Here is a 22,308-nt window from a genome sequence, read left to right as displayed (position 1 = left end):
CATAAAGTGTGTTATTTGTGTGCTTAAAGGAGAAGGAAGTGCATCAAGGAGTCAAGGAAGGAAATCAAGCTTGTAGATCTTGGATCATCATCTCATTTGGAAGCTCCAGAAGGTAAAAAGTTGCTACCTTTATATTGGTTTGCTTAGATCTCATCTTGGTAGATTTATGATGTTCTTTTGTCTCTAAAAGTCCCATTGTTGTGCATGTTTGATTTTGGACGTTTTGGGCTGTCCTTCTAGACCCTAGGAAGGGTCCTTGGTCATAAAAATGAGGTCCCAATGGCCAGAAGTGTCTCATGCATTTTGAAAAAGGGACTTAATGGATTAAGACCTTGTATTAAGAACTTATGGACGTGTAAAGTCATAAAGTTGGAGACTTTATGACTCTAGGGTGCATTTGGACCATGGATCTGTAATATGGGCTTCAGTACTTAAGACATTAAGCACTTAATGGACTTTTGGGATCTAGGAGGGTACGCCCCATGTAGGGAGGAGTACACTCTGCGTATTCGGTCAGCCACCCCGATGGTGGTCAATGTGAGGCTCGCATACACCCTGCGTACCTCCGGTGTACGCCCAGCATATGTCGTCTGTGGGCTTTTGAATTTGGGCTTCGATTTTTGGGCCACCTTTTGGGCTTGAATGGCTTGGGCCCTCATTATACTTTTTAAGTATGATTGTTTTGGGCCAGTTGGAGAGTTGGACCTTAGGATAAGGCCCAATAAGTAGTTGGGCCCAATTTGGAAAATTAGGCCAATTATGGATCATGAAGTAATTTGGGCCTTTTGGATCAAAAATTAGGACTTGGGCCTTGGCCCAATTGGGGAAAGGGTCAAGTGGGCAATTACCCTAAGTTTGGATCCTTAGTCAAGGATGGTAATCCAATTGTTAATTGGATGTTTGTTTTGTTGTGGTAGTTCGGGGTTTTCGTGAGCCAGCAGCTGGAGGTTTTCAGTGTGGTTCGACATTATGAGGTGAGTTTTCCTCATTGTACTTGTGGGTCGAAGGCACCAAGGCCGGCCCTTCAGATTTGATATCCTGTTATGTATGCTATAGTGTTGTAGTGATCTGATGTAACGCCCGGTTCCTGATAAGTATTTTTAAATAAAGAATTATCATTTTAACAAGGGGACTCGACGAGTTGAAGGACCAACTCGTCGAGTAGGATCGGGCGTGTACGCGGGAGTTAAGTGACCTACTCAGCGAGTCGGTAGACCGACTCGGCGTGTAGCAGCTGTCTGGATGAAACCCTAAATTTGAGGGTTTGCACCCTATTTAAACAACTTATCTCTCCCCATCTCAGCCTCCATCGTCCCTTATACTCCCCAAAGACATTAGCCTGAAACCCTAGCCTTGTTTGAGTGTTCTAAGGCCATTTTTGTGCATTTTTGGTGGATTGTGAAGCTTGAGAAGAGGAAAGGAGCTTGGGAGTTCAAGTTGAAGTTGGAAGATCCAGATATTGTGTTCCATTTCCAGCTCAGTTAAGGTAAAAAGCTTCTATCTTGGTCTTCCATGTATTTAATCATCTTTAGGGCTTGGATTTTGGTATATTTGGGGCATTCTAAGCCATTTTCGGGTTGTGAAGTGTAATATGGAGTTATGGCTTCAGATTTTAGACTTTGTAGGGGTCTCATAGCATAAAGGTGCCAACTTTATGGCCATGAGAGCCCCATGCATCTTTTAGACATCATTTGTGGTCCTTTAGAGCTTAAAGACCCATGCATGGACGTAAAGTTCGTGGCTTTACGTGCTATATCGACCATAGGAGGTCAAATCTACCTTTTGGATGAGCTGAGCTTAACAGAAATCGAGTTTATGGTCATGGACTTTAGTGGACTCGGCGAGTCGTGTAGTGGTTCCCCGAACCTTTGCTGTTTTGTGGGTCTGGTTAGGTCTAGAGAAGGACTCAACAAAGATGGACGATATTATAGACCTGGAAATCATGGGGCTCGGCGAGTTGTTCTTGGGACTCGGCGAGTCCAAGGAAATCTCCCAACCCATGAAGATGAACTCGACGAGTTGTTCATACAACTCGGTGAGTCATAGGCTGGACACATTCATATGAGGGAGATGAACTCGAAGGGTTCAAGGATGAACTCGGCGAGTCGGATGAAGATGGTCCCGATGGTATGATTGAAGAAGAACCCGTCGAGTTCTTGCTAGACTCGACGAGTAGAGTCGGGGATTGTATTGGGTTAGATGAGTATGGACTCGACGAGTTGGTAGACCAACTCGGCTAGTCAAGTGAATTGGATGTTGACTTTGACCAAAGTTGACTTTGACCAGATTTGAGTTGACCCTGGTAAGGGTTACTAGTACGATTTGATAACTTAGAAGAGTTGTCGTGTAGGAATCGAGGAGTCGAGGAGAGTCGATTTTCACACCGAGGACAGTTCAGACACTACACGACATCGAGGTGAGTTACCTTCCAGTAGTGGTGGGTCTACGGCCACAATGCCGGCCCACAAGTAGGAGTTGTATGTTAGATGATTGTCTTTGTGATATTCATCTAGGTTTGCTACTACCTGATATGTTTATGTGATAGTGGTAGTAGGAGGGGAATAGTCCCCCAAGTTCGGTTGTTAGGACCGAAGGGTGGGTCAGGCACCCCAGATATGCCTGACAATATGATTATGTTATGATATTATGTGGTAGTAGTAGGAGGTGAAATAGTCCTCGTGTCTCGGTTGTTAGGACCGAAGGGTAGGTCAGCACCCCATAATGGCTTGACATGGGTAGGTCAGCACCCCAGAACGGCTTGACATGGGTAGGTCGGCACCCCAGAATGGCCGGACCGGGTAGGTCGGGCAAACCATAATTACCCAACAGCATGTATGTTATGTGACTGTATGGTATGTGGTATGATGGGGGAACTTACTAAGCTTTGCGCTTACAGTTTCAGTTTTGGTTTCAGGAACCTCTTCGTCCAAGGGGAAGGAGTCGGCGGTGTAGCAGCGAATCACACACACACATGGTTTCTGCAATGAGTTTTCTGGGATTGTACTCTGATTTATATTACTGTTCGATGTTTTGATTTTGAGACATGTTCATGATGGTTTATGGATTGATATGATATTGACAATGTTTTCAGTAAACGATTTTATAAATTACTTAATTACAAAAGAAATTTTTGGACTCGAAATTTGGGATGTTACAAGTTGGTATCAAAGCCTTGGTTTGAGGGATTCGGACACACCCTCGGGGATGTCTGGACTCAAATCAAGGGCTTGAAAGATTTTTACAAGAGAATTGTTTTCTAAAATCTAAGTTAAGGAATTTTGAGAAAGAACGAGGTGTGTGATGCGTGCGACCGGCCGAGCTCAAGTAAGTTTTCCCCAAGATACCCATACTTGTTAGATGATATGATTATGAGAACTGCATGCTAGATTAGGGCTAAGGATCTAGAAGGATGCCTTGTATGCCTGTTATGTGCTTATGAGAACTGCATGCTAGATTAGGGCTAAGGATCTAGAAGGATGCCTTGTATGCCTGTTATGTGCTTATGAGAACTGCATGCTAGATTAGGGCTAAGGATCTAGAAGGATGCCTTGTATGCCTGTTATGTGCTTATGAGAACTGCATGCTAAAATAGGGCTAAGGATCTAGGAAGGATGCCTTGTATGTCTGTTGTAGGAGCTTATTGAGCCGTATGTTAGAGCTGCTAGTCAGCAGTGAGATAGCCTGATTAGGTTATGCTTGATTTGGTAACTCAATGCATGAATGTTGGTTTCTCTGTGATAATAGGGGTTCTAGCTAGCCTTAACTAACTAGTAAGTGGATATGTAACAGTATTCGCAAACTAGTTAGGTAGGGATGGTAGGGACTCCTTGAGCAGCTGATGGCGGAGAGTAGGTCGGAGAGGGCCCTAGATCAAGCCTAGGACGAGATTAGCTTGGAGAGCAGAACTGGTGGAAGGAATTTGGTGAAGTCAAAGCAGTCCTTGAGGAAAGTACGGATAGATGTGGAAGGTAGAATGGGCCCGTACTACTGGAAGCAGAGGATCCGTACTCGGGTCAAGGGAGGCTGAGATGGAACCAAGGACCTGGAGAGCGTGCGATATCTCTCGAGAGTATGTGTGATCCTGATGTTTATGTGTTTATTTTGAGTATGGTGATAACGCAACATGGAGCAGGAGGTTCAGGATCTGGGTCAGGATCAGGATCAGGCTTGGGTGCGTGATCCGAGCAGGTTGATGACGGGCTGCGGAGTTCATCGCATCTGAGATCACGAGAGGTATCCTTGAGGCGACCCTGGTCATTTTCGGGTCAATCAAGGAAGGGATTATGGAGCTGATGGAGGATCGCCTCCGGATATTCAGGAGTGATTTGGCATCTAGCCAGTCGGGTACGCGCACACTGTCCTTCAAGGACTTCAGGGGGAGTGGTGCGCCTGATTTCCACGGGGTGAAGGACCCCATAGTGGCCAGGAGATGGATTGCAGACATTAAGTCTGCACAGTTGACGAGCTTCTGCCCGGAGGGGTCGAAGGTTCACTTTGTTGCAGGTTGTTTAAGGGATCGAGCCAGATATTGGTGGGAGTTAGTTGGTGATTCGTTGGGGGGCCCAGCCATTGAGGCTATGACTTGGTCAGATTTCGTGATCAGGTTCAGGGCTGAGTTTGCGCCAGCTGTGGAGCTTCAGCAGCTGGCCAGGGAGTTTTTTGATATGAGACAGACTACGGAGACTGTGGCGGAGATCAACGCCAAGTTCCGGGAGAGGGCCTTGTTGGTACCTCAGTAGGCAGGGGATGAGGAGATGTGGAAGACCCACTATCATGATATGTTGATAGCCGATATTCGGGAACACGTCAGCTACTCCGCTTGCCCGACCTTGGATTCCATGATTGCCAGGGAAAGGGGGAGGGAGATTGATCTGGAACACCTCAGGAAGAGGAAACCGGAGATAGGGCAGGTTGTGGAGGTTTCAGGGAAGAAACCCAAGGGATTCGATGTTAGGTTGAAGGGCCAGCAGGGCCGGTACCGCTGTCGGAAATGTGGTAGGTCACATGAGGGAGTTTGCCGCACTAGGTCGGGATTAGGCTGTTATAAGTGCGGCAGGACTGGGCATTTTGGCAGGGATTGTACTGCCCCTGCCCCCACAGTTCAGACATCAGACCTGATTTGCTTCCATTGCAATCAGAGGGGCCATAAAAAGGCCAACTGCCCTAGGTTGTCAGCAGCATCAGCAGCAGCACCGGTGGTGGCGCCGACTCCAGCGACTGCACGAGTTACGGATGGACGGAAAGTCAAGAAAGAGGCTCCAGTGGTGCGGAGCCGAGCATTTCAGTTGACAGCCAAGGAGGCACGCGCCGCACCCGATGTGGTGACGGGATCGTTCCATGTGAACGGTATTCCAATTTAGGTGTTGTTTGATTCGGGTGCTACCCGATCATTTGTGTCTCTTGCACTTAGCAAGAGGTTTCCTGAGTCTTTGGGCATGTTGGATTGCCCTCTGGAGGTTGATATTGTGGACGACCGATCAGTGCGAGCATCAGAGGTTTTCAGGGATTGTGTTTTGAGGTTGTTCAAGGAGCGCTACCTGGTAGACTTGGTTCCCATACCGTTGCGGGAACAAGGTTATTATAGGCATGGATTGGTTGAGCGCCAATGGGGCGGTGATCAACTGTGCACAGCAGTTGGTCAGGTTCAGGACCCCAGGTGGGGGAGAGTTGGTAATTCAGGGCGAGAGGCCACAACATGGACCAGCTTTATGTTCAGCAACGAGAGCTAGGAGCTAGCTCCAGCAGGGGTGCGCAGGGTATGTCACCTATGTCTTGGATACCCGGGAGGCGGGTAAGGCGACGGTGAGTGATGTGCCAGTGGTGCGAGAGTTCGCGGATGCATTTCCAGAGGAGTTGCCTGGAATACCTCCGGAGGGGCAGGTGGAGTTCAGGATCAACCTAGTCCCTGGTGCGGCTCCGATAGCCAAGGCACCATATCGGTTGGCTCCTCCTGAGATGCAGGAGTTGTCTACACAGCTACAGGAGCTGTTAAACAAGGGATTCATCAGACCGAGCAGTACACCCTGGGGAGCCCCGATTTTATTTGTAAAGAAGAAGGACAGGTCGCATCGGATGTGTATAGATTATCGGGAGCAGAATAAGGTAACGGTGAAGCACCGTTACCCACTCCCAAGAATTGATGATCTCTTTGACCAGCTTCACGGAGCATCTGGGTTCTCTAAGATTGATTTGCGTTCGGGTTATCACCAGATGAGGGTCAGAGAGGAGGATGTGCAAAAGACAGTTTTTTGGACGCGATATGGTCATTATGAGTTTGTGGTGATGCCTTTTGGGCTTACCAATGCTCCTGCCGCGTTCATAGATCTCATGAACCGCGTGTATAGACCGATATTGGATCGGTCTGTGATAGTCTTCATTGATGACATCTTGGTCTATTCCAAGACTCGGGAGCAGCATCAAGAGAACTTGCGGGAGGTATCAGACACTATTAGGAGGGAGAGCTTGTATGCCAAGTTCTCCAAGTGTGAGTTCTGGTTGCGCGAGGTGAAGTTTATTAGACACCTTGTCAATTAGGACAAGATTTCAGTCGATCCGGCCAAAGTGGAGGTCGTGATGAGGTGGGAGGGCCCGAAGTCTCCATCTGAGATTCGGAGCTTCCTGGGATTGGCAGGTTATTATCGGAGATTCATTCAGAACTTCTCCAAGATAGTCGTTCCCATGACCCGATTGACAAGGAAAGTTGTGGTCTTTCGTTGGGGGTCAGAGCAGCAGGCTGCATTCGAGACTCTGAGACAGAGATTGTGCGAGGCGCTAATCTTAGTGATGCCAGAGGGCATGGAAGATTTTGTGGTATATTGCGATGCATCCATATCGGGTTTGGGCGCGGTATTGATGCATAGGGGGCATGTTATCGCCTACGCTTCGAGGCAGCTGAAGCCTCATGGCCTTAAAGTTTGTGATGTTATTGAAAAGCAAGAAGGATTTGGAATCCTTCAATTCCCACGTGTCATGAAGACTTAGTCGAATCTAAGTGGGGGGGGGGGGATAATTGATCATGTATTCAGGAGAAGGAATATGTGTGAAACTAGGAGGAGTTTTGCATCCCCGTCAGGGAGGAAAGGAGGTCAAGTGGCCATCTAGGTTGAGGATTGGGCGAGTTGGGAGTTCCGAAAAAGTTCCAACGATTGGTTCGCTCCTTTCCTTGGCATCGGGAAACAAGTTTAGGGAACCAGGTTAGAGGTCCAATTAGAATTCAAGTTCAGTTGAGAGTTAGGTCGAGTGCATGTTCGACCCGGTTTGGAAGTGTTGTAAGTCTGCTGGCGTAGCTGTAGCATTCACAAGGTTTTCAGGTAGACGTAGCTTTCACTAGGTGGACAAGTAGTATGGGAGTGATGTCAGATCACGAGGAGAACAGTAGTACCCATCAGTTTGGGGTGCAGCAGTGAGGACACGGAAATCCCGGATCGGATTTCGGAATTTCCCCGATGGATTAGATCTGGTTGAGCCAGTGATAAGACTATAGGAGCGCCACTATAGTATGGGACCAGGGAAGCAATGGACCGTAAGAGGTTGCTTGTGATATACGGCTACCATTGGTCAGGTAGCAGTCACTTTTGGCTGTGGATGTGGTGACGTCAGGAATCGACGCATGGACCTGATCAGTTGGATCAGGAGGTTGTTAGAACCATAGCAGTAAGATAACTAACGACAACTATTGGCAGATAAGGATTCTGATCGGAAGTCGCGGGAGGGCGACTGCATGGGAGCCTTGGGCTCGGTAACCAGGTGGGAACTCGGTGTTCCAGATGACTGGTAGAAGTAGGCTGTGATGATTCAGAGGGTTTCGAGTGAAATGTAAGGATATGTCATTGGATCTCATGTTATGGGTTTAGCCCAAGTCATGTAAATAGTAGTATTCAATCTAGGGTATTCCATCGTGAGGATGACCGGACCCTATGATTGTTTGGACCTGACGTGTTTGGTATTCCAGCCCGAGGGTTGATTGGGCCAAACATGTGCGTGATACGAGGGTATTCCATTCTAGGGATGACTGAGCCCGTCGTAAGCATGCCTGGTATTCCCGCCGAGGCTGATTGGACCAGGTATGAGTGTTCCATGAGATAGCTGGTCGTTTATGGATGCAGTTGCGGGGGCGGAAGGATGTAGGATCCTGTCAGCACAAAAGGATTCATTTCAGGAAAAAGAAGAGTAGAGACGCTGATACCTTGGATCATCAGGATTGTTGTTGGAATTGGCTAGATAACACATCGGTTAGATCTTCCAGGGGAAACCTAGTTAGATTCACAGTACATTTCACGTCTTGCTATTGTGGAAGGATGCATATTGGATGAGAAGGCAGTTGTCTCGCTGCATGATAATCAGGTCGGAAAGTGCCTGAACTACGTAAGGAGACCAATAGTTATGGTGGTAGGGAAGGCGAAGATTCTACGTAGCCATGTAATACCTTAGGAAAGGGTGTAATGGGAACTTCGAAGGGAATCCTAGTAGACTTGGGGGTCGAAGGCCGAGAAGTGAGAACATTCCAACATTGTTCGTCACAGCAGACTTCGAGGACGAAGTCTAAGATAAGTGGGGAGATTTGTAACGCCCGGTTCCTGATAAGTATTTTTAAATGAAGAATTATCATTTTAACAAAGGGACTCGACGAGTTGAAGGACCAACTCATCGAGTAGGATCGGGCGTGGACGCGGGAGTTAAGTGAACTACTCGGCGAGTCGGTAGAACGACTCGGCGAATAGCAGCTGTCTGGATGAAATCCTAAATTTGAGGGTTTGCACCCTATTTAAACAACTTATCTCTCCCCATCTCAGCCTCCATCGTCCCTTATACTCCCAGAAGACATTAGCCTGAAACCCTAGCCTTGTTTGAGTGTTCTAAGACCATTTTTGTGCATTTTGGTGCATTGTGAAGCTTGAGAATAGGAAAGGAGCTTGGGAGTTCAAGTTACAGCTGGAAGATCCAGATATTGTGTTCCATTTCCAGCTCAGTTAAGGTAAAAAGCTTCTATCTTGGTCTTCCATGTGTTTAATCATCTTTAGGACTTGGATTTTGGTATATTTGGGGCATTCTAAGCCATTTTCGGGTTGTGAAGTGTAATATGGAGTTATGGCTTCAGATTTTGGACTTTGTAGGGGTCTCATAGCATAAAGGTGCCAAATTTATGGCCATGAGAGCCCCATGCATCTTGTAGACATCATTTGTGGTCCTTTAGAGCTTAAAGACCCATGCATGGACGTAAAGTTCGTGGCTTTACGTGCTATATCGACCATAGGAGGTCAGATCTACCTTTTGGATGAGTTGAGCTTAACAGAAATCGAGTTTATGGTCATGGACTTTAGTGGACTCGGCGAGTCGTTCTTGGGACTCGGCGAGTCGTGTAGTGGTTCCCCGAACCTTTGTTGTTTTGGGGGTCTGGTTAGGTCTAGAGAAGGACTCAACAAAGATGGACGAGATTATAGACCTGGAAATCATGGGGCTCGGCGAGTTGTTCTTGGGACTCGGCGAGTCCAAGGCAATCTCCCAACCCATGATGATGAAATCGACGAGTTGCTCATACAACTCGGCGAGTCATAGGCTGCACACATTCATATGAGGGAGATGAACTCGACAAGTTCAAGGATGAACTCGGCGAGTCGGATGAAGATGGTCCCGATGGTATGATTGAAGGAGAACCCGTCGAGTTCTTGCTAGACTCGACGAGTAGAGTCGGGGATTGTATTGGGTTAGATGAGTATGGACTCGACGAGTTGGTAGACCAATTCGGCGAGTCAAGTCAACTGGATGTTGACTTTGACCAAAGTTGACTTTGACCAGATTTGAGTTGACCCTAGTAAGGGTTACTAGTACGATTTGATAACTTAGGAGAGTTGTCGTGTAGGAATCGAGGAGTCGAGGAAAGTCGATTTTCACACCGAGGACAGTTCAGACACTACACGACATCGAGGTGAGTTACCTTCCAGTAGTGGTGGGTCTACGGCCACAATGTCGGCCCACAAGTAGGAGTTGTATGTTAGATGATTGTCTTTGTGATATTCATCTAGGTTTGCTACTACCTAATATGTTTATGTGCTAGCATGATATGTTATATGTGATAGTGGTAGTAGGAGGGGAATAGTCCCCCAAGTTCGGTTGTTAGGACCGAAGGGTGGGTCGGGCACCCCCAGATATGCCTGACAATATGATTATGTTATGATATTATGTGGTAGTAGTAGGAGGTGAAATAGTCCTCGTGTCTCGGTTGTTAGGACCGAAGGGTAGGTCAGCACCCCAGAATGGCTTGACATGAGTAGGTCAGCACCCCAGAACGGCTTGACATGGGTAGGTCAGCACCCCAGAATGGCCTGACCGGGTAGGTCGGGCACCCCAAAATTGCCCGACAGCATGTATGTTATGTGACTGTATGGTATGTGGTATGATGGGGGAACTCACTAAGCTTTGTGCTTACAGTTTCAGTTTTCATTTCAGGTACCTCTTCGTCCAAGGGGAAGGAGTCGGCGGTGTAGCAGCGCATCACACACACACATGGTTTCTGCAATAAGTTTTCTGGGATTGTACTCTGATTTATATTACTGTTCGATGTTTTGATTTTGAGACATGTTCATGATGGTTTATGGATTGATATGATATTGACAATGTTTTCAGTAAACGATTTTATAAATTACTTAATTACAAACGAAATTTTTGGACTCGAAATTTGGGATGTTACATCTGATTAGATCAGTATCCTGGTATTTAGGATGTTGTTATGCTTAGTGATTTGTAAGATCTATATGTTTGTTTGTTGGTTGGTTAATAGTATGTTTATCTGTATTATGTGCACATGATTTGTTGGTGGATGAGGCTTCACTGCTTTGTGCGTAAGCCAACAGGTCGGGGCATTCCAACCCGAAGGTTGAGGGCCTAGGGTATTTCCATCCCGAGGATGATTGGACCCATAGTATGTTGGCGTTCCAACCCGGTGGTTGAGGGGCCTGGGGTATTCCAACCCGATGGTTGATTACACCTAAAGTATGTTGGAATTCCAACCCGATCATTGAGGGGCCTGGGGTATTCCAACTCGATGGTTGATTGGACCCATCGTATGTTGTTTTGTATTTGTGTTATTTGTTATGTATTGGTATTTTGGTGGAACTCACTAAGATTTGGTCTTACAGTTTTAGATAATGTTCCAGGTACCTCAGAGGATCGCGAGAAGGCGAATGCGTGATCGTAGATCTCCTCATGTTTTACCTTTTGATTTTGGGATTTCTCTGATATTGAACTTATTTTGAAAACAAGATGTAAACAATGATGGTTTTTGGGTTGTTTAAAAAGTTTAAATTTTTCATGAATTTTATGGATGTTACAATTTTGAGCTCATTGTGTCCATTTTGGTGTGTTTTAGTCTATATTCAAGAAGTAGAAGCTTGGTGCAAGGTGGTGGATCAAGGAAAAGCTTGTGGATCTTGACTAGTTGCTTCATTTCCAGCTTGTTTGAGGGGTAAAATGGTTTTTTTACCCCAAGTATGGATTGTTGGACTTACGGTTAAGGATTGGAACCCAAATGTTAATTGGGTGTTGTTTTGGTATTGATTAGCTTGGGGATTCATTGGACCAACAACCATGGATTTTTCAGTGAGATTCAGCAGTCGAGGTGAGTTTCCTCACTGGGTTTAGCGGGTCTAAGGCACCAATGCCGACCCTTATTGTTTATATTAGGATGCTAGGAGTCTGCGTGACCCTTGCATGTGTTATGTGCTGCTATGTATACCGGGCGGGGCTCGATGTCGGGAAAGGCCTGATGACTGAAACGTATGCTATTGTTTATTATCATTATATGTGCTAGCATGATTATATGATGTATATTGTATGTGTATAGTGAGTGAGGCCCGATGACAGGCGAGGCCTAAGAATAACAGATATGTATACCGAACGGGGGTCGATGTCGGGCAAGGGCCCAATATGTGATTTATTATGTATGGTATGAGGTAGTTTGGAGAACTCACTAAGCTTTGTGCTTACGATTTTCAGTTTATATTTCAGGTACTTCTGGTTTCAAAGGGAAGAGTTCGGGATGACTGCATCACACACACCACATGGATTCCGCTTTTGAGATATCACTCTGATTGTTATGATGTTTGATATACTTATTTTTAGTTGGGTTGTATGGATAATGTTTTTGGATTACCATTTTATTTAAATCAAAAATAAAATTTTTGGATCATATTTTTTGGACGTTACACATATGATTAATAAAATTGTTTTGATGCATTCTATTTTTATACCAAAATATGAGACTTGGAAAACCGAGAGCATGAAGTATGAAGTATATTACTTGATAAACTAAAGACAAGAATACAAATATGAGATTTGAGAATATAGATTTTCAATACAAAGATCACAAAATATGAAAGTAGATAACACAAAACTTGCCGAAAATACAAGATTAGAAAACTTTTTTTTTTCGGATTTTGTTGAAACCAAACCAACTCGCCTCTATTTATACACACCGCTGAAGGGTAAATGGTCCAAAAAAGGACAAAAAAACGGTTAATCTCCACAATAAATTGACCGTTTACATTCCGGTCTGCATAATTTATCAAGGTGTTTATTGACTTAAAAACCGTTTTACACAATCAAACATTTTTCAATAGAGTTGGGATTTTGAGGTGTTACAAGCAAACATTTCCCTTTCGAATTGCACTTACAGTTAGTATTAAAAGGGAAACTTAATTTTTTTCTCAACAATTTGTCTTTATCTGTTGGACCCCAAAAAAAGTGAGTTCAAGATTTTAGTTGGCATGAAATCTATCATCTAATTATGTGGTAAATATGAAAAAGCTTGGAAAATTAGTTAAACAAAAACCATGATTCAATGAAAAACAAACTCGAAGTCTAAATAAGTTAGGAAAAAAATAAATCAATGTTTGAAAAAATAACACAAGAAAAAATATATTTTTGTCAAAAACTTAAAAGCTAGAAACATGATTCATTCCATCTCAGTTTAACTGAATTAGGAGCCAAGGACCACGTTGAGGATGTGGCGTTCGTGCGACCGCATAAAGCCTATTTTTTGAAAGGGCTAGAAAACTTAATCCGCTGCTAATTCATCACTCGTCACTAATATGTGTTAAACCATTGGTATCCGTAATTAATCAGTGGCTAATATGTCACTAATCAGTGGTTAATCTCTTGCTATCCGTTAATAATTCATTGCTAATATGCTGCTAATCCAGAATTTTAAGGGCCAGATTTATTATTTGCATTTGGCTTTCAAAATCAACGGACCGGTCCTGTTAGGAGCGTGTTATAGTAGAGTTGGCAATGCCGCAATGGGTCGATTTAAGTTGAGTTCGGGTTCAACCAATTTATTAATTGGGTTGAAGATTTCAACCAAACCCAACCTATTTATTTAAATTGGTTGATATTTTCAATCCAACCCAACCTTTTAGATAAATAGGTTGTTACTAGGTTGACATGTTTATGGAGTTTCCATTCCAACCTATTAAATAAATGAGTTAAACATCGGTTAAACCATCTAAAATAAATAATAATAATAATAATAACTAAAGATTATACCACTTAAATTAGTTAAAAAATTAAATAAAATGCAAACTATAACAAAGTATAATTCTAATTCACAAATACAAATAAATTGTTCAGATAACATTAAAATGTTTAAACCGAAGTGATTTTGTCATTTTGGAGAGTGAGTAGTGTTGTCGGCACAAAAAAAACAATGAGAATTATGATTGCATTTTTTTAAACATAAATAATAATTCAACATTAGAATTTATAAATGAATACTTAGATTAACTTATGATAATATATATATATATATATATATATATATATATATATATATATATGTGTGTGTGTGTGTGTGTGTTAAATGAATTGACGGGTTGAAAACAAATTGATAATATTTACACAACCTAACCTATTTAATTAAATGAGTTAGACGGGTTGACCATTTAACTTATATGAGTTCAAAATCTCAAACCAATTTCTAATTTTGGTTGGGTTGAGTTGACTGATTAGATCGATCTTTGTAGACTCTATATTGTAGGTGCGTAGACCTAAACAAAGTGGTGGATATGTTAAGGTGACTACTAAATAAACACCCTTATTTTAAAATTAACTTTTTCTATTAAAAAAAACCCTTAAATGGTCAATCCGTCTAACTCATTTTAAAATTCTCAAAGTTTTTTTTAGCCAACCCCTTGTTTTTTTAGTAAATAGGGGTGTGTTTTTGCCATTCTTGAATAGGTATGAATGATCACTTTATTAGCTGCCTATGAGTAAGTAGGTATGTTGATTGTCATTTGATTTAGGAGATAATTAACATCTGTTCTAGAAGCACCGATCCCATGGTGATGATGATTGAGAGAAATGTAGACTTTTAATACGTACGATTGTGATGGGCATGGGCAATGTCAACTGTAAAGTAAAGTGAAGGGACACTATAATTGGTAGGGTTTGGGCTAGTAATTCAATTGGGCTATTGGGGTAACCACCGCGAGTTTGTGACAAATTTGACGTGGAAAGCCTGCTGGAATAAGATTAAGGATGACTTTTGTACATAGGAAGACAGAAAGATGTGTTCAACATTATTTTGTGTAAAAAACTCCTATGTGTAAGAATCATTTTTTTGGTATAAAAACATGTTTGGCTATAGAAAACATGTTTTCGTGCAAAAAACATTTTTTTGTGTAATAGAGTCGCAAATAATAAAGTATATTAAATGATGATAATCATAACAAATTACAATAATAATGATAATGAAAGTAATAATAAAAATTTATCTTCCTAATAATAATAATAATGACAGTAATAATATTTCTCATAATAATAATAATAATAATAATAATAATAATAATAATAATAACAATAGCAACAACAAACAGTAACCATAATTCATCATCAATATTAAGAGTAATTTATAGTTACAGTCCCTATGCTTTACTCAAAATTATCGATTCAGTCCATATTTTAAAATTGTTACCACATAGACTTTTTATGTCGTCCTTAATTTTACATTTCATTGCAGCTATTGTCCATGTGCTTCACAAAAAATTGCAATAAATTAAGCCATTTTATATGGTTTGTCACATGGTTGTTAAGATCTCGATCTTAATCTTACGATTTTAAGATCATGCAAGCAAAAAAAGATCATATGATCTTACTAGGATCTATTTGAAGCAAGATTTATAATAGGATCTTAGAATCTTGACTAAGATCTTAAGATCTTAACACAATCCGATTCCACCTCCTTAGTTTTATTATATAGTGGAGCCTAAAAATCCGCTTATTTAACTTAAAATCAAGTACTGCAAGTTGCATGAAGTCTCATAGAGCATCATCACTTTATCAATTCATCTCAAATTAGGCAGGACATTCATGTTTTCTTTTTAATTTTTATGGTTTGTAGTAACAAAAGTTATGTTTAATGCTTAAAAAGTTAAAATAGATTTCATAATCAACATCAAGTTATAATGTATAAAGCACACACAAGACCTTACGAGCAAATTTGTGATCCCAATCCGATCTTACGATTACGATCTTGCAAAACATAAAATGATCTTAGGTAAGGTCCCGATATTGACAACTTTGGTGTGCCATATTCAAACTTAAGGACATTGTAACAATTTCATGTTTTAGACTGAACTTACAACTTTAAGTTTAAACAAAATTTGATTTTGACAAAGTTGTAAATTACTCTCAAATTATTAATACTACAAATTGTATAAAAACACTAAGTTTACATAAAATTTGATTTTGACACTGCGTTTTAAATTTTTTTTTTCCAATTAAGTCACCAAGCTTACACTTGTGTTGCAAATTTAATCTGTCGTTCGGTTTGCTTCAGGTGTTTCATGTTTCTTACTTGTTGACTAAGCAAAAAGTTGATGTGGCTTCCTCATATGATTTGAGTTGGCAAACATTTGGCTTAAATTGAACCCTTACATATATTTGTACTCGCTTTCGCTTCTTTTTTTCTTCTCTCAGAGCATCACAATTTTGTGCAATGGCTTCCAAAGATCGCTCAAGTGGTTCATCGTCCTAGAGTGGTGTAAGCAAAACAATGAAGGTTTCCTTTAGGAGATATTACTCTGGACAACCTTTCTTGTCTTAATTATGCGACGTTGGGATGATGAAACACTTGAGCGACCTTGGGAAGTCATTGCATAAAATTATGATTCTCTAAGAGAAAAAAAAATAATAAGAGAAAATGAGTTCATAACTACATAAGAGTTCAATTTAACAAAAATATTTGCCAACTATGATCATATGTAGAAGCCACATCAGTTTTTAGCCTAATCAACAATAGAGAAACGCGAGACACCTGAATCAGAAGCAAACCGATCAATCGGTTAAATTTGCAACAAAAATGTAACTTAATGACTTAATTGAGAAAAAATTCACAGTATCAAATTCAATCATAAAATCATATAAGCAATTTTCCCTAATTAATAGATGATATAATAATAATAATAATAATAATAATAATAATAATAATAATAATAAGGGCACAATCATAAAATCATATAAACAATTGTTAGATGTCTAAATGGATAAAAAAATCCATTAATAAAATAACTATATATATTGACAAGTAAAGATAGATAAGTAAAAAATCCATTAATAAAATAACTATATATATCTTGATAATTATTAAGTTGGTCCAATTTGAGAAAGAGAATCATAGAGTACTATTGACAAGTAAAGATAGATAAGTAGAAACCCATTTGGAATACGTATCTGATGTAACCTAATCGGCTAAATGCGAAATAACCCTAATTAAACCCCAATCTCTTCACTGTCTTCATTCACCCCCCCCCCCCCCCCCCCCCCCCTCTTTGCTTTACTGACAGGCTAAGAAAGCAAAAGTTCACTGACAAGTTGATACATTATTTTATAACCTCATGCCATTCATCTCACATGTGCTTTTTATTTCTTCTGTAATTTTTCATTCTAAATTTAAGCTTTTTACACAATATTTACTTTTTTTTTATGATGAATGATGGTGGTGTGGTTCCATTTTATTTGTTTGTTCCTGTTTATGGTTTCATTTTTAACCTCGTAAGGGCTCTTTGTTTTTTTTTTTTTTTTTGACTGATTGGTTTGGACCTACTGAATGCTTATCCAAAGTTAGAAAAAATAGCTTTAATTTTTTTTTAGGGGCTAACAAGTAACACCTATATGCAAGTAAGGTACTTGATCCAAAGTTTGAAATATTCCTCATCTTTCCATCATTATATAATGCCTACATATCGCGTAATGAAAAAACCACACACAATTAAAACACACCTTCTTTCCTAACCTTTGCTCCCGACAAAATGCTGAGAACATTGGTTAAGAAGGAGCAAAAGCGAATATTTTCATCCGATGACACTGCCATTATGAAGCAAGTTTTAGCGACGCATGCACCCGATGGTCGCGAAGTCGATTTGGAATCACTTCTTGGTGTCATTGAAGAAACATTCCATCACTCTGTTCCTGAAGATATCGATTCCTTCGTCAACGTATGATGCACGCTTATTTATTTATCTATTTTCCCTTTCTTTTCGTGATGCTTACCATAAATATCTTGGTTGCTTTGTTATAGCAGGGGACACATAGTGAGAATATTCATACATTGGCTGGAGACGATAAGCATGCTTTATTAGAGTTCGACGACATTACCGGGTTCCCAGATGGATTGGCTAACATCATCCATAAAATTTCCTGCGAGGTTATAAATATTATAATTATAAATAAACAAATGGCATCATATATTAATATACTATAAACTCTTTTTTTGTTGGTAGTTAACTTGCAAATGTTCGGGTGGATCAGACGCGCATGCGTCCACGTTAGCAATCCTGAACATGCTTTCGAATTACTCATGGGAAGCAAAGGTGGTGATATCGTTAGGGGCGTTTGCCATCAATTTTGGGGAGTTTTGGCTTGTGGCTCAATTGTTTGCGACTAATCCGCTTGCTAAATCCATCGCGTTGCTTAAACATATGCCAAATATTGTCGAGCATTATAAATCACTTAAAACTCGGTTTGATGCTATAAATCTTCTGATTAAGGCCATGTTGGATGTGACAAAGTGTATCATTACATTCAAGAATCTACCACATCAATATATCCAGGACGACCAACCACCTATGTCAACAGCAACAGCTCATATCCCTACGGCCACTTATTGGTCTCTTAAGAGTATGGTGGCTTGTACCTCTCAGCTAACAAGCCTTTTAGGCATGAATTATGAGTAAGTAATTTAGTTCAGAAAAATTATTATTTCTTATATCTTAATAATTAATACAAGCAACTTATTATTGTTTTTATATGTTATGTTAACAGCCGATACATCACGGCTACATCAGAAGCATGGGAACTTTCAAGCTTGGCTCATAAAGTTCACACCATTCATGAGCACCTTAAATCAATCCTCGTCCTTTGCTATCAAAACATAGGCAAGTCCTTCAAATTTTGCACTTACATACTCCGAATGATGTCAATGGGGGCAAAAACCGCAAATTTTTGTCCCAAACTTTTCTTGTTTGTGAAAAAAGATGTAAATACCCCCCTTATCCTCATCATTGAAAATAGCCCTACAAAGCTTCGTGTCCCGTGTAACTTTTGTTAGCCTAAGGGGTTGTTTCTTTTTGACCTAATGAACTCAATGGGTTAAGCACTTAATTTGGACAGCTATATGCATGGCTCATGACTGTTCTCTTTTATCTAATCCCGATAGAATGACTTAATGGGTTAAGCCAAAAAAACTGGATTGATGTATTCGAACACCAACCCTTTACCTATTTGCCATTCTCTTTTCTTCCTAACTCCTCTCATGTTAATATTGTGAAAACTGTTTGTTAAAATGTAAGGGTAAAATGGTAATTTAGTCTCTTTTAGACGGTTTTTTTGGTCTTGAAAAAAAAGAGACGTTACGTATACAACACTTAATAGGGAAAAAAAAGAAACAGCCCCTAAAATAAGTTTAAAACAAATAAATAGATAATGTTAATACGTGATGTTGGTGCAGAGGAGAAGCAACATGATGAATATCATTTGATGTTGGTGCGAATCTTTGAGGTGACTCACATAGAAAACACAAAGATTCTCAAGGCTTTGTTCTGTGCCAAGGACGATGTTCATCCACTATATCATGGCTCATCCAAAACAAGGGTTAATCTTAATCCCTGAATTACTTTGACTTTTTGTATACAATTTTTTAATCAACTACTCAACCGACTTAATCCATGTATCATGTTCAAAACAGATTAATGTGGATGTGCTAAGGAAAAAGCATGTGTTGATGCTCATATCAGACCTTGAAATATCCAATGAAGATATTATAACTCTCACTCAAATCTACAAAGATTCAAAAACACATTCAGATCTTCACTACGAGATCCTGTGGGTCCCCATTGTGGACACTCTAACATGGAACGATTCCCATCAACACAAACTGGAGCAGCTTCAATCAATGATGCCATGGCATATGATCCATCACCCTAACTTGCTGGAACCAGCAGTCGTTAAGTACATCAAAGAAACATGGAAATTTGAAAAGAAGACGATTTTAGTAACGTTAGATCAACAGGGGAAAGTAACATCAACAAATGCACTCCACATGATGTGGATTTGGAGAAATCGGGCATACCCTTTCACTAGCACTAAAGAGGAGATGCTATGGAAGGAGGAATCTTGGAAACTCGAGTTACTGGTTGACAACATTGACAAAAATATTTTACGATGGGTAAGTTTTTAAATTTCAAGTTACTTGGTAGCATTTTAATTGATTGTTTATAATGTTTTATTCTTTGTTCCTTGTTCCTAGATTTCTGAAGGGAAATACATATGCTTGTATGGAGGAGATGACATGGAATGGATCAGGAAATTTACAACATTAGCAGCAGAGATTGCAAGAACTGCAGGAATCCATTTGGAGATGGTTTATGTAGGAAAGAGTGGATCAAGAGAGAGAACAAGGAAATCAAGTATAACAATCAGTGAGGAGAACATAAGCAATACTTGGCCGGACCCCACTTCCGTGTGGTACTTCTGGACAAGGCTTGAGAGCATGTTGTACTCGAGAACTCAACATGGAAAAAGTATTGAAAACGACTTGATTTTGAAAGAGGTGTTGACCCTAATGGGATTTGACGGGAGTGACCAAGGTTGGGCATTGATATCCAAGGGATCAACTGAGATGGCAAGGGCAAATGCGGAAATGACATTGACAACTTTAACAGAGTTTCAGAAATGGGAAGGAAGTGTACAGGTGAATGGCTTTGTTGCTGCATTGAAAGGACATATGGAAAGTTTGCAGACACCACATCATTGTAACCGACTTATACTTCCTGGGATTGGTGGTGGGATTCCTGAGGTAGTGGTATGTTCAGAATGTGGAAAGAAAATGGAGAGATTCTTTATGTTTCGTTGCTGTACTGATTAAGGAAAAGGGTAAAGGGTTATTGTATTTTGAATTGAGTCTGGAATTGTGATTTGGTATTAGGGCCAGTGAAGAAATGCTGTTACAGATGTGACACTGGTTCGTAGTTCTTGAATAAGTAATCAATTGTGTGTTATTATTCTTTATACTTGCAATATACAAGAGTGAGAACTTTATTTTAACTTATTTAGCTTATAGTACCTGACAATACATTCTAATATTAACCAACTTTATGTACCTCTTGATCCTAACAGTATATGGTAAATTCAAAATGCTCATACTTGGAAATTGATTAACTTGCATTCATAAAGAGTTAAAGAAACAAATACTTCAGTCATGCTAATGTCTAGTTGTCTACTTGTCCTACCTAATATAGTACCTTAGAAATCCAAAAGTAATTGAGGAAGTATCCTTTCAAGATGAGTTGCTTCAATTTTGTTTCTGCCTTCAGCTTCTGCAATAGTAGCAGCTCGATGAACTGCTTCTGCATTGACAAAATAAATAGTTTTATAAATTATACAGGAATAATATCCATGGGAAGCAACTGGATATAGGCAGTTTTCTTTATGCTAACAGTAGCTACAATCAAGGTGGATTAACCTGAAACAAAGAGTCGAAGTTTTTCACAGCTCAGCTTCACAGCATTTGAATTGGCTGCACCAAGAGTAGATTGTAATGATAATTTGCAGAAATCAAGGAAAAAATAAATAGAAAATTGAAGAGAAAGACACATGTGAGAAGAAACCACAACTGGATGCGGAAATTCACTATGAGAAATATGTTAGAATAATTTAGAGAAAAGTCATCTGAAACCTAGAAGAACAATTTTCTCTTAAAACTATCAGAAAGAAGAAGTGGTACTAGATTCTGTATCTAATTCAAAGTTACATCATTAACTTGACTTGCCAGAGGAACTTGAAAAGGATCATTACCAGAAGTAGGTCGGTTTTTCTTGGATGATCCAGCTCCTTCCTGCATAGCAAAATCGTAAACTGTCAAGAAACATAGCTAATTTAAGCAAATCAAGACATATGAAAGAAAAACAAAGAATCGATTGTTCACACAAAAGTTGAAGCATTATGCAGAGAAATTTGTTTAGCCTATATTTATCATTAGCTAACACATTGGCGAAGTTTTGGAACAACTTCGATTAAATTTAGCATGACAGATGATACATAACAGCATTTCACACAATTTGCACACTAAAATTGAACAGAAGATGCTTTCGAGAACGGAAGTTACGATAATTAAATGTGCTCTACCTCGCCCTTTGAAGTCTCGCCGTCTACGTTCTTCTCCCGCTCTGAAACGGAAACGGAAACAAATGTATTTCGGTAAATACAAAAATCATACCGGAACATGAGAGGTTAAGCAGAAAATCTCAATCTGAAGTAGATTGATTATGAGTTACTCAAGTGTAAGAAATCTAACCGATTGCTTTCTTGCTCCACACCATTTTGAAAATTGCGTAAATCAAATCCTGTTAATTTCACAGATTAAGAAAATAAAACCAAACTTCACGCATTATTAAAAACATATCCTACACAGAAATCAAAGCCGAGTTTAGGGTTTCACCTGATCAAAATTGTTCTCCATGGTGGAAAAGATGAACGATGATAATTCAACCAAACAATTTAATCCGATTTACAAAATTTATATTTTATTTTAAATAGTGGGTCAACAAAACACATTGGGGTGGTGGCGCAGTTGGCTAGCGCGTAGGTCTCATAGCTTCTGAGTTATCCTGAGGTCGAGAGTTCGAGCCTCTCTCACCCCAATAAATTTTTCAAAATCACTATTAAGTCTTTTTACACCTAAAAAGCCCAAAATAAATGAGTTTTCCACCTAAACAAGATGGCAAAATACCTCAAATCCGATTGGAAAAATCTAACCCAAAT

General features: G+C 40.3%; 2 protein-coding genes and 1 non-coding gene across 4 annotated transcripts; 2 read left to right on the top strand and 1 right to left on the bottom strand.

The window, feature by feature from the left end:
• The first annotated feature begins 17,241 nt into the window (after positions 1 to 17,241).
• On the top strand, positions 17,242 to 20,592 carry LOC145116366 (protein SIEVE ELEMENT OCCLUSION B-like). 2 transcript variants are annotated; one of them, XM_079052706.1, is made up of 7 exons: positions 17,242 to 17,486; positions 17,573 to 17,695; positions 17,772 to 18,220; positions 18,313 to 18,425; positions 18,998 to 19,140; positions 19,235 to 19,714; positions 19,796 to 20,592. In XM_079052706.1, the coding sequence occupies exons 1-7, from the start codon at positions 17,301 to 17,303 to the stop codon at positions 20,411 to 20,413; spliced, it is 2,112 nt and encodes a 703-aa protein (XP_078908832.1). In that variant the 5' UTR covers positions 17,242 to 17,300; the 3' UTR covers positions 20,414 to 20,592. The 2 variants fall into 2 exon arrangements, with proteins under 2 accessions (XP_078908832.1, XP_078908831.1); XM_079052705.1 differs by having other exon boundaries at positions 17,570 to 17,695.
• A 79-nt stretch (positions 20,593 to 20,671) lies between these two features.
• On the bottom strand, positions 20,672 to 22,055 carry LOC145116367 (centromere protein X). The gene is made up of 6 exons (XM_079052707.1): positions 21,986 to 22,055; positions 21,842 to 21,890; positions 21,673 to 21,713; positions 21,343 to 21,382; positions 21,011 to 21,064; positions 20,672 to 20,894 (listed from the first exon to the last, which is right to left on the bottom strand). The coding sequence occupies exons 1-6, from the start codon at positions 22,004 to 22,006 to the stop codon at positions 20,791 to 20,793; spliced, it is 309 nt and encodes a 102-aa protein (XP_078908833.1). The 5' UTR covers positions 22,007 to 22,055; the 3' UTR covers positions 20,672 to 20,790.
• Positions 22,056 to 22,102: 47 nt separating this feature from the next.
• Positions 22,103 to 22,187, top strand: TRNAM-CAU (transfer RNA methionine (anticodon CAU)). The gene is given in 2 exon segments: positions 22,103 to 22,140; positions 22,152 to 22,187. It is a non-coding gene; the product is annotated as a tRNA-Met (tRNA).
• Positions 22,188 to 22,308: the final 121 nt, after the last annotated feature.

This window comes from Lactuca virosa, chromosome 5, assembly GCF_052849685.1.
Source record: "Lactuca virosa cultivar CGN04683 chromosome 5, Lactuca_virosa_CGN04683_v6, whole genome shotgun sequence".
Taxonomy (NCBI): Eukaryota; Viridiplantae; Streptophyta; class Magnoliopsida; order Asterales; family Asteraceae; genus Lactuca; species Lactuca virosa.
The sequence above is the reverse complement of the archived record's forward strand: the minus strand, read 5'-3'. Positions and strand labels throughout refer to the sequence as shown.